At 29.4% G+C, this 12973-nt stretch overlaps 1 protein-coding gene across 1 annotated transcript; it reads right to left on the reverse strand.

Annotated features, from left to right (window-relative positions):
• Window positions 1-226: 226 nt before the first annotated feature.
• Drgx (Dorsal root ganglia homeobox) lies at window positions 227-10668 on the reverse strand. The gene is made up of 7 exons (XM_067288340.1): window positions 10597-10668; window positions 6424-6526; window positions 4925-5016; window positions 4756-4857; window positions 1425-1882; window positions 1224-1348; window positions 227-409 (listed from the first exon to the last, which is right to left on the reverse strand). The coding sequence occupies exons 2-7, from the start codon at window positions 6518-6520 to the stop codon at window positions 234-236; spliced, it is 1050 nt and encodes a 349-aa protein (XP_067144441.1). The 5' UTR covers window positions 6521-6526; window positions 10597-10668; the 3' UTR covers window positions 227-233.
• Window positions 10669-12973: the final 2305 nt, after the last annotated feature.

A 12973-nucleotide genomic window follows, 5' to 3' on the forward strand; every position in this document is an offset into this window, starting at 1 on the left:
ATACAGCAGCTAACATGGAGGTTTACATCCATTTAATTACACCTGAATACATAACACACATCTACACTATATACACTAATATTTCAATCTTCCTACCGGATAAAACCATTGAAACAAGGATGAATTGTTATTGTGGCAGCCAGCTCGATTGTACTTCCGGTTTTATCGAATGTATTTTTTATATTCTCTTCGCCTTTCTTCTTCTTCTTCTTCTTCTTCTTTTTTTTTTTTTTTTAAATGTCTGTTGGATTGACGACCGCTGATTGAAGGACGGCCTGAGAATGCTCTCGCGCCTTTCGTCGAAGATCTGTGACACTTGACGTTGTCGGATCTCGTGAACATACCAAGTTATGAGAAGTTGAGCATTGCGATAAAGGTTTGGAAATGCAGCAGGTGCACATTGAGAATGCTGAAAAAGAAAGAACGAGAAAGCTTTAACGAAGGCGATCTTATGATAATTTTATTTCATTTCTATAATTTAAAATAATTACTAATACACACGAATAATCTAGAGTGGGTTTTATTAAACTTTTACCCTTCGCCACTTGCCACCCCGTTATACGGGTAAATGAAATAGGTACACAAATATATAAATCATAAAACAATTCTTTCGTATACATATTTTTTTTTTTTTTTTTTTACCATTCATTAAAGACAAGAGTAAATGTGCATACTAATAACACGGATGTGTTGTTTATTTTTGCGTACAGAATTAAACCTTGGCTGAATATCTGACACTGCAAGCGGGGCATCTTGGACGTGTTTTCAGCATTGACCGACGTAATACTCGAAGCTAAAAACGTCGCTACGCGTAAATACTCGGTGTCAAATTTTTCTCCAACACCACATTCGGTTACGCCACCCCTTTTGGGGTGGCGACCTACAGTTTAAGAAGCCCGTTGTAGATTAAATAGGTTGGTTAATTAAATCAAAATATAGGTTGCTTGTGCCACGAATTTTCTTATCAAAACTTCTTGACTTATTCTATAATCGGATACATTGACACTCGCATTGTTATTGCGGCTGGCTGCCACAATAAACACAAGAATACTATATTAATTTATTGAAAAGGTTAAGATAATTAATGCGAATTAATCACTTGGCTAGCAAAAATAAAAATATATGAACTTTAAAATTTCTTGGAATTTATTATAAACGAGTAAATTATTATCTGGGATACGAAATGCCTAATTTATGCTTTATTAACTTCACAGACGAATTACCTTTTATAGGAAAAGTCGGTGGTCCGAACTGATGACCCAGATGATGAGGAAAATAAAGAGGAGGTAGAGGAAAACGGGGATGTGTCGTAGATGCGGCATCTAGACACGACTGGCTGTTCAGCGAGCTATAAGATAAAGGAAACGAGTTATAATCCGAAAGCTAAAATTTACATAATTTAGAATAGTTAGACGTTAACTAACCTGCTAGCGAAACTCGGAAAGAGAGACGATGTTCTTAAGGAAAATCCCGAATCTAAACAGGAAGACGTAGCATCTTTAAGAAAACCAGATTCCGATATATTAACACTGGATCCGGCCGAGCACCTGTTCAATATGCTATCCCCACTTAATCCTGGAACACGACACGCATCCGTTTTATCGCCAGTTGAGTCACTTCTTCCCGTTTCCGTATCCGTATTCACTTGTTCTTCGTCATCGTTGGGTTTCTGCGAATCTTCTTTAGCTTCTGCTGTGATGTCGTCGTCGTCGTCATCGTCGTCGTCGACAGAATCGGTCACTTTTTCTATCGTCGAGCAAGCCTGACCCGTCGATTCGTTATCCGCATTATTATCCGATGTTCCTCCTCCGGATTTCGATTCTCTTTCTTTTCTCAACCTTTCCGCTTTTCTCCATTTTGCTCTACGATTTTGAAACCAAACCTTAAAAGGAAAAAGAAAAAAAAATAATAATAATAATAAACAGAAAAATTTAATCAATATTTTACTTAAAAATTTCGAATGAGAAAAGCTCTACGCGTACAATTACACGCAATTTTCGCTGCCTCTGATAATCCGCATCGCATTCGAATTGTTCGGATAATCAGTGAATTTCATAGCTAAAAAATAAATTTATTATTGCGATAATAAAATAAATTTAGCATTGCCTGAACCAAATAAAGTCAAATTTAAATTATTCACCGTATACCGCATTAAACTATCTCTCAATATAAATTTCTGATGTATGATAGGTGCCTTCTCCGTTGATATATTATATAAATTCACTTTATCCGTATTCCTGATCTAATTTTAATATTAACGTCATGTAACTGATAATAAATTATTGTATCAAATATGCAAAATTTTATTACCATGTGTAATAAGTGTACCGAGAGCATCAGAATCGAGGGATGCTCATCAACTATATATATATATATATATACTATAATACGGGCTCATGTTTAAATATCGAAGGCAATTAACACGAGAGAAAGACAAAAACTGGTGTGCTTTGTATACAAAACAGTATATTTTTCTCTCGTCTCTCCGATTTTTAGTTAGAAAATTACAGAGAATTTACAGCTTAATCCTCTGGAAACATTTTATAGAGTAAATATTCCGTGTTTATTTTCATATAAAAATATAGATATTGTGTACTTAACGGGCCGGGTTTAATTTTTAAACACGATTAAAGTTAATTAAGTTGATTAAAATTCGAAAATAAAAATAATTATAATTAACCACGGGTTTTGTAAATTATAAAGCTAAGAACTTATCTTTAACAAAATCAAATTAGTAAATACTTAATTAATTTTTTTTTTCCGTCGAGAAGAATAATTCATAAACACTAGGCAAATGAATGGCATTTGCTATTCCGGTTAACCGGAATGCCGGATAAACATCTTTAACACATAAATCTCAGGCGGAGATAAATTGTAGAAGAGAAGTCCTTCATTATATATATATATATATAGCATTATCTGACGTAAAGCGCTTGTTATTGGTTAAAATTAGATTTTCTAAGCGGAAATTTTAAATTAATACAGTCATAATGACTAGGAAAATGTCATAGTGTTTTCTTAATTAACTTCTACTGTTATAATTCTAGCAATTTGCGTGACTTATTATCAGCTAACGGTTTAGAACGAAGATGTCAATTGGAGCTGAAGGGCGTTGGTTCACTCGTTTATTATCAAGGGATTAAGGTAATTACGGTAGGGATTATAAAAATGAAATAATTTGTGATTGAATAAATAGTGTAAAATGCCAATTAGAACCGGGCAAACCAATTGAAAAGTATCGTAAATTTAATTTAGTAAAATTACAATACTTTTTTTTTTTTTTGGTAATTTCATATTGCATGCGAAGGCGCCATTTTCTAAAATCACCAACGTTTAATTGTTTACAATTATGCCCTATGCTCTCCTTTACCCTCAGCATGAATCATAACACATGCAAGGAGTGTTATACGTGGCTGAGTTTACTCATTTGATAACCATGTTCATACACAATTCGCTCGATATTTTTAATTAAAAAATATATAATTTGTTTCTTATTTATTAAACATAAATTTACCTTATTACCATTTATATAATTTCAAACACCAAGATAATTATTTTCTATGGTATATATTTATGTATAAGCCCATTTATAAAGTAGAAAATAATCATCTGGTGATATCCTGTTGAAGCAATTTAAAAGAAGAAGAAGAAGAAGAGGAGGAGGAAGAAGGAAAAAAGTTTGATTAATCTTAAGAATTCTGAAAAATTCTAGATTTAATATGGAAAAAATAAGATTAAAAAAAGCAATTTTAATATTGAAATTTTTGATTACATAAAAATTCGGCCGACTTGAAACCAAATTAATAAGATTGCTTCAAATCGTCTTTAAGTCGACTATAACTTGATTGAAAACATCTTTTAAAATATTCTATTCATTCAAAAACAAATTAGAAGATGTAATAAATCAAAACATTACTTTTAAAGGCGTCAATAAGGGAGAAAAAATAACGGAATAAAGAAGAAAAGCGTATAAAAATGGCACGAAATTCCTGGAAACGAAGAAATATCGAGTCTGCCATACTTTATAGGCATATTTTAGGCCATTTAAAAGCAGTTTTAACGGGTCTTTAATCGTATTTTATTTTCTAAGATTGTTTATCGAACGTACTGACGGAGAAGGTAGAAAAAAATCGCAGCTAATTTTTGTTGTTTGTCGAGCAAGTTTGAGTCGTAATATTTGCAGTTTTATTAATTTCTTTAAGAGAGGAAATTTGTACATTCTGTACAAAACTTGTAACCTATTAATATAGTAGAGTTTAATGACTCGCGATTATTAACAGATTCAACTTTTCCACAGAACTAATTAAGCAGACTGCAGACTAGGCCTGTGTATAAACTTTGAAAACTATTAAATGCGTTTATAGCAGTGTTTATGAATTCCCCGGCGTTATTTCGTGCGTGTTTATGTCGATAATCACGTGTTTTGTAGATTTAAATCTACCCAACTTTCATGTTGTCATTAATCAACGTTTACAACGCAACCGTACGTATTTGCTGGAAATTATTTGTAGCATCGTAAAAACTTATATATATATATGTATATAAACACACAAATACACCTTTGCATTTTCTTACTTAATACTTGTTTGGTATTTAAAAAAATGACAAACGAAGAATTCTACAAAAAGATAACCCGTGTAAAACGGAAATTATTCTGTAACTTTCTCTAAGGTTAAATCTACTTCTCCCTTTATATTGAATCAATTTTTTGTCCGTTTTATACAGTTTAAGACGGATAAAATCTCGTCTTCTTACTTGAACTCGAGCTTCCGTAAGATTAATTTTCATAGCCAGATCTTCTCTAGTGAATACATCGGGATAATGCGTCTGAGAGAAGGCCTTCTCCAACTCTTCTAACTGAAAACATTTTAGACGATTAGCATTTTGACAGAAGAAGACTCTGTCCGTCTTCCTCGGAACCTACCTGTTGTACGGTGAAGGTAGTTCTGTTCCTTCTCTGCTTCCTTCGAACGAAGGTGTCGTCGTGTAAATCACTTTGATAACTGTAGCTATTATCTGCGAAGAAAAATCAAACGTGACTTGGGGTCTAATGCGCTAACTCGATACTCTAATCGACGCTATCATTTAGCCGATTTTGACAAGCATTCAAGTCTAGTCGGGTCCAATGGCTGACAAATCGAATCTAACTCCTGTACTACATGCTGTAAATTCATTAGGTTATTATGCCTGGGGCTAGGAGACAAGATGGGCGACTTGACTGAGCGCAAACAAGAGAAACCGACTGTACAAATCGTGGCTGTTTCCAATTTGAAGGAGATCTATTCAGCCGTCCTAGGCGAGATAATTGAGCGAAGTGATGCAATACACGATCGACAATTTTACAAACAGAATAGAAGCTTATAACTTCCATCAATGATACTCAAATATCCTCAAGCCATACTCCATTCACTTGTTTGTATGGGGGTTTATTTTGTAAAGATTTCCTTTTTTTCCTTAATTTTTACACAGATATAAATTTAAGTTTTTAAAAAAATATTTATATATATTTATATAATGAATTTTTAATAGAGAGTGATTTTTTTATTATCTGTTTAATTTCCCGTATTATGTTATAATTGCCCTCCAGGTTTATTTTGTGGTTTAGAAAGAGTGTTAACTAAATAAAAGCTTTCGATAATATTCTATAAAGGTTATTACTGTTGTATTTATTTTGTAACTGAGGAAGGTGAAGAATAATAATAGAGAGAAGCGCGGCATATGAGCTTTTTATTATGTCCAACGATTGTGTAAATTTAGTTATTGAAGATATTGCAACGATTTTAATATTGTTACTGAATAGTTTCTTATTTATCGTTCTAAATAGTTCTTATTCGCTCCCCGTTGATAACGAGCAGAAAATGCTTTTCTTCTCTTTAAAGTAGCCCATCGAAAGAGATTTTACACAACTTTTTATGTAGAAATTGCTATTAAATTAACTGTAAACACCTTCAATTAATTAAACTTCTTCTAAATAAATTGTTATGACAATTTTCTTTAAAAATTCATTTTATACAGAACTATTTCTAATCTAAGTTTATAAATCACTCGATAAAAGTTATATTATAAAGTTAATCTGTAAAGGGTTTTATCAATAATCTTTGCTTCGTCTTTGATCCGAGATCAAAGATTAAGCAGATAATTAAGTAGCTTCAATATCATATTTTAAAAGCGCTATCCTTCGAATTAATTCGTTAAAATATTATTTCTTCCTAATAATTAAAACACTTTTACAAAACCGACATCAAAGGAATTTAATTTAATTTAAAAAACAAAATAATATAGATTAAGATTAGAAGCGAAGTCTTTATCCGAGAGAACTGCGAGTGTTTGAATGGTAAATTTTAATAGAATCGATGGTTAATTATCATATTTTATCATTAAAAGAGACTAGAATAAAGAGAAAACACAGAATCTGTTACTTACAAGGAGAAACAGCCGAATACAGAGAGAAAGGGATGGGCGCGGGTCGAGATCCAACAGTTGCAGGAGATACAGTCAGTGGACAGTGATAACAGAACATATCAAACTAGAATAGACGGGAATAGTGAAAAATAAATGGTTTATAGAATCGTATATACACTTAAATTTCTAATATTTAACAATATTTTGTTTAAAATTATAAATAATCTTGGCAGAGATAGGAAGCATCAATTTTTACTTTGGAAATTTCGCCATAGGCCTGTTTATTGTTAATTGAGTGTATTAATTTACTTTACGCAACCAGAGCAATTAGTTTTATTTTTATCAACTTTTTTCTAATCGTTTTAATTAGTTAGATAACGTTCCACATTCGGCATATTTATATTCAAAGTTTTCGTTTTACGTAGAATTAAAACTAAATTGTTTTGCAATTAATCACACAAAGTAGACAAGGCAAACAATTTAGCAAGAACGATGCCAGCAATTAATCTCGCGGACGTGACTTTTCCATATAAAATATGATGATTTTCTCCAATAAATTAATATAATATCCACATGATTAATCTATATAAAATATTTCAATTTATTATAAATATTATGACACGTAACAGCTTTGATATGTTATAAATATACATGTATATATATTCTAGAAAAGTTACTCAATTTAAAGATGATAAAATCAGTGGAAAGTGTAAAATAAATTCTATGAAATTACACTCGTAAATTGATTATTCAGATAAAGATCTCTTGAAGTTATTAAATTCCATCTTGATCTGAAGTAATTTTATATCAAGCTTTAGTTACTTTATGTAATTTAATCTAAGTAATATCTTATGAAGATAATTATAAAATGATATTCTATATTCCTATATATATATCAATGAAAGTGTTTAGGCATTAATGGCAATTTTTCCACCGGAATTGGCTAGAATTAAATGAGGATAATTAAAAAAATATATATAGATTTTTATAGATATAAATGAATTAAGGTTAGAAATCAGTTAATATATAATCCAAACAACCGTTTTTTTAAAGTTAAATTTGAGTATATTTATCAATAAAAAGGGATATTCTCGTATAAAGATGTAGGCTATAAAAGAAAGCGTTGTTAAGAGAATTTCGAGAGTTAAAGGATGCAGAAAATGCGAATTTTTCCGCATGAAAAACAATTTCGGCATATATATTTTCCCCCTTTTTTTTCTGTGTTTAACAATTTATTTTAAATCAAAAATACATGAACAAAATAATAATAAAAACATATAAAATTACAGCTTCACATAAATTTATCATCATTGTACTTATGCGTATAAATATATATAAATAAATATATATATATAGGCTATGTGTGTGTGTGTGTTTTTAATTTAAAAAAAATTATTTCTACTATAAAATAAATTTTCGTAAATAGTAATTTATATGATAATTATATTTAACTATTTGTGGCATTTTTAATTAGCAATTATAATTTAATTCCAAGTCAATTACTTAAAAATAGATATTAAAGAACGGTTTGATTAGTTAAACGTTATTTAAATAGATGTTCTTATTATAATTAGCAATATTTAAATGCAGCAAAGAAATTCGCATAGGCCTAAATACGTATATAAACAATAGAAGATATTAATCCGATTTCTCTGATTAATCGTAAGCATATGAATGATTATGTTAAAATTAAAACAAATATGCATATTTGATTGCATTAATTAACTAATTGAAAATCCACACCGAGTCAAAAATGAAATTCTTTTGTTTAAATTTTAATTTAATATTCATGAATAGGCTATATAAATATTTTTTAAAGATTCATTTAAAATATTAATATGTTAATAATCTAATAATTGTTTTAATAGAATTATTAATTAAATCATATTAATGAAATAAAGTGATAAAATTTCTCTGACAGCGGAATTTAAATAAGATCTGTAAGCGGGTTTACATAAGAAAAGAAGCTATTGTAGGTCGAATACAGGTAGGAAGATATCAAAATACCTTATATAAAAGGGAAAATTATATTGGTGGGCGAGAAATTTAACACATTTACGGAATTATAAGTAGATATATGGAATTTATAATCCCAGAAGTAGCTTAGAATTACCAAGAACTTGGCAAAGTAAATTATTCTTCTTCAATCGTACTTAGAAATTTTTGCATCAGTCGACTGTTTGGCGTGTTGACTTAAATCGAATTATTAATTCCGAATAGAGAAAACATTTAATAATACTAAATAATATTAGAATATTATGCTCTTTATTCAAATTTTCTTGATGTAATTTAAAGTAAATACGATTTTATATTAGAAATTTTTCCGAAATTTAATTTTACATACCTTAAGCAATTTAAGCTTTTAAACATGTATAAAATACGATAGATTAATAATAGAATTTATATAATTCGTTTTATAACAGAATAAAATCGTCATTAATATTGCATAATCTTATTTAATAGGAAAATTTATCTTTACATGAAGTTTTAATATTATATACGGACCCATGGGTAATGCTGATGAATGATAATATTTAATAGATTTAATTCCTAATTTATTTTCATTAACAGTTAATTTTATGCAAATTGATAAATGAATATTTAAGAAGAAAAATTAATCAATTAACAAATTTCACAAAAATCACGTTTCAATTCACTTTTCTACGTGTTTGTAAATATCTAAAAACCGTCTGCAGCGATTAACGTGGATAAATACAATTGTTATATGAATTTTAAGGTCATTTACTTAGAGAATTAGACAATTTAGATACGATCATCGCTGTGTTTCTTTAATATTATATATAATTTATAATTTATATTTTAAACAAAAAGAGTTTGCAGAATTTTAAAATTAAGCATTAAAAATCAATATACATGTAATAGCATATTTATTTTTCTTTATTTAATTTACATAAATAATTCCTTCTTATAAAATATTTTAACAACTTTCTATCATCTACTATATAATTATATTTTTTTACAAGTAATTTTATATTCAAAGTAAAAATAAAAATAAAAAATTAAACAATTTTACCAATAATACAGTATTAAATAGGTTCATTTTATTTTTTAGAAACATCGACAAAGTAAATCGTGTAAAAATTCCAATATATAATTTCTACAATTTATCAAGCAATTAATCTTTTTCTGTGCATTATTTTTCTGTATGAAATTAGATTATTGACAACACGGGACAGAAATCAAGCATCAAACACATTTCTTAATAACTTTACGATATTAAGCTTTCTAATCACAATATAAAGTAACAATATATAATTAAATTTCTCTTGTAGTTTACAAGATATAAACTGTTTACGTTATTTATTCGTTTTCATAGATTTTTATCTCTCAATCAGTTTTTATTATTGAAAACTAGATCTTCAGAGAATCAAGAAGAGCCAATGAAGTTAATTAAATTATTTTAATTACTTATCTGTTAATAGATTTAGGGATTTGATCCCGTGAATTAATTCAAAGTAAATTAAGAAATCATTTGATATTTAGATAATTTTTAATTTCCAAAATTTTATCGAGTTTTTTTTTTCTTTTCCTCCCCCTCTCCACTTTTTCCTTAACTCTATTTGATAGAATTTGTTTACTGATTTTGCGATTAAATCTAAATATTTTAGTGTTATCTTGACATTAGGCAATTTGAAAATGGCTTCGCTTTAATAATAGAATCTCCTCATTTAGGCAGATCTAGTTTTAAACGTTAAATTATCTTAAGTACTACTCGATTAACTAATATAAATACTTTATTTTCGTTTTTATAAATAATTCATCTAAGACCGGTATACGTGAATATTAAGATATTTTTTTCAATACTACGATTTTTATAATTTAAATGTACACACGCATTACTTTAAAGATTAAAAACTCGTCTCGTTTATTGTTAAAAAATATAGTTTCCATGCGAGCGCCTGTAAAAGGGGCTTTTCCTTTAAGCTCTCTAACTATGCAGAAAAGAAGCAATCTTGCTTTCTAAACAAATAAAATACACATATACCGTATATAAAGAAATAATTGATAAGAAACGAATTATATATTTATAATGATAAAGAATCTGCACGTTATAAGTTGTTGACATTTTCACAGATTTTTTAGGTAGAAATTAAAGTTTTAAAGATATAAAGTACCGACGTTGTGCAGCGCGTAGGGGCTAATTACTACAAGGATAATTTACACGTTACTTACCTAATTGTGAGGTGTTATTTTGAAGAGAATTATCTAGATTTTGTCACAAATAATAATTTTCGGATGATTGTTGACTGGAATGCGGCTTCTTCTTGCGCCAAATTCAAACTGTTTCAAGGCTCTTTATCGACTTTATGAAAACTGAAGAGGGTGGGATTTGAAGCGAAAGCATCTCGGACGCCATTGGCTGAACTTACTCTAGGCGTGTTTTCCCTTAAGGCACATCGATGTTGATTGGTGAAACATTATATTCGTTTGTAAAGAGAAAGCGGTAATCGTTCAAATATTTTATTGAATTTAAATTGAATCGTAATTAGACTATTTGTAACTGGTCTTTTTAATTGAAATTTAAATAAGAAAAATAAATTCTTTATTCGATATACTTTATTAACAATCCTTGTTTTGTCTAGGCAACGATATTTTCTCTTATGAGTAATTATTTGAAGAAAAAACACGACTTTTTCATTCGATGTCATAACCACTCTCTACTCTATTATTAAAGAGATTTTTGATACATAAAGCGTAGATCAAAAATATTTTATAACTTATTTCCTCATATTTAATATTTATGTCACAATGTATACATTTTTAAATTAAAAAAATACAACGTTAAATTAGATTATATTATAGCAATTCTCCTAATCTTAAAATAAACTTTAGTTGCTAATAAATTTTAAATTATCCATATATCAAATTAAGGTTTTAATTCCATTAATTTCTGCAGTTTATAACAATGAATGTTTAAACTCATTTTCCACACTATATCTTAAGTAAAACAAGCGAATTAGAACTTGATAGGTTACAAGAGAAAACGATGCATTATGTAGAAGACATTAAGGGGTCTCTACATCACAGCAACCCCAGTAGTTGTCTCCTCTTATTGTCATATATCAATGCCATTGTGTCTGTCGGCAAGAGTATTAAAGTCTTGTTATCACCCAGATAAATTGAATTAGTTCAGAAATAAAGGGAAAAGCTAGAAGAGAAGGAGGTATTTTAGATGTTTTTCTGCTCCGCAGTGCATTAAAGACGGTTTTTTTTTCCAACGTGATGCACCTATTAGGAAAGTAGTCAATTAAACCTATCAAGATGTACGAGTAGTCCTGCAATTTCAAACCATACTGATTAACACTTAGCGATGTCAAATCCATTTAGTAGGCCGCATACTACTTTTTCTAACTTGTTAATTAAGGAAAGAGACACACGCACACACTCTTATAAAATTCTCTTTTCTCTCTCTCCAGCTATGATTAAATCGTTGATTTGTTGTTTTTCGATCGATAATATGTTTGGTACTTTGAAAATTAAATCGTCTCTCCCTCTCCCAATCTACCTAAGTTTCAAGATTTAAGTGAAGTGTTACTTTTATCTAAATGTAACATCCATTAAGAAGTCCAAGTTTTATTTTTCTTCTTATCTTTCGCATTTTTTAAACGATTTTTAATTGGTTAGACACACATAACTTGCGAGTTTAAAATCTTGCAAAATTTAGTCAATTAACAACGTTGTTTTTTTTCCTTCGACTCCTCTTTAAATATTTACGTATGCCGAATAAATTTATTGATAGTGGTCATTAAATTGAAAGTGCTAAAAACTTACAAATTCTGCAATTGCGCTTTGCATAAGATTTTTTCTTATTTATTTCTTTTACTTAAATTTTTATACGCCGATAAATTACACAAAACTAAAAAAATACATCTTTCCAGATAAACCGACATTAATCTCGACGCAGAAAGAATTTTTTATTCCTGTATATTTAAGCACGTTTTATAAAAAGAAAACATTAAAAGTAAATTTACTTTATATTCTTTAAATGGAGACATTTTTAAAGAATAATTTTACACTCTTCATTACGAGATTTAAATTAAGGCGATTATCGTGTCCGAATATCCATTACTGCTTATAAAATAATTGAATACGGTACCGAATTGCAACAATAAAAGCTTCTGTACGTCTTACACGACCACTTCTGTTTGATTAAACACTAGAATCGTCTTACGTCGTCAGACATCTGAAAAATGAATTTTACGCACGGTAAATATAATTATATCTATTATCCTCGTGTATATAATTTCCTATTTAACGCCTAAACAATGAAAGTTAATGTTTTTAAAGTAATCCTGATTGCGATTTTTTTTTCTTTTTTTCCCTTCCTTTCTTCTTTACTCGGTCGCGTGACGATGTCGCCAACCACGCCCCGACGTCACAATCACGCAAATGCGTGATAACAGTAGCCAACTATAGTATTGGCATTGTCCGTCGACCCGGTAGCGCAGTTAATTTATACACTCCAACCAGTTTCTTATCGATTCGTGGAGGAATCTCTAGAGATTTTCATGACCAATCGGTTAGCGTTGTCGTACAAAATGGCAGATAA

The sequence above is a fragment of the Centruroides vittatus genome, unplaced genomic scaffold (assembly GCF_030686945.1).
Source record: "Centruroides vittatus isolate TY-2023 unplaced genomic scaffold, ASM3068694v2 scaffold_861, whole genome shotgun sequence".
Taxonomy (NCBI): Eukaryota; Metazoa; Arthropoda; class Arachnida; order Scorpiones; family Buthidae; genus Centruroides; species Centruroides vittatus.

Excerpts from the sequence above, each read along its gene's own strand:
- Drgx (XM_067288340.1), bottom strand. The coding sequence starts at position 6,520 with ATGTTCTGTTATCACTGTCCACTGACTGTATCTCCTGCAACTGTTGGA. Across the intron at positions 5,017-6,423 it reads GTATTCGGCTGTTTCTCCTT|ATAATAGCTACAGTTATCAA; the intron begins GTAAGTAACAGA and ends TTTTCTTCGCAG. Across the intron at positions 4,858-4,924 it reads CTACCTTCACCGTACAACAG|TTAGAAGAGTTGGAGAAGGC; the intron begins GTAGGTTCCGAG and ends AAATGTTTTCAG.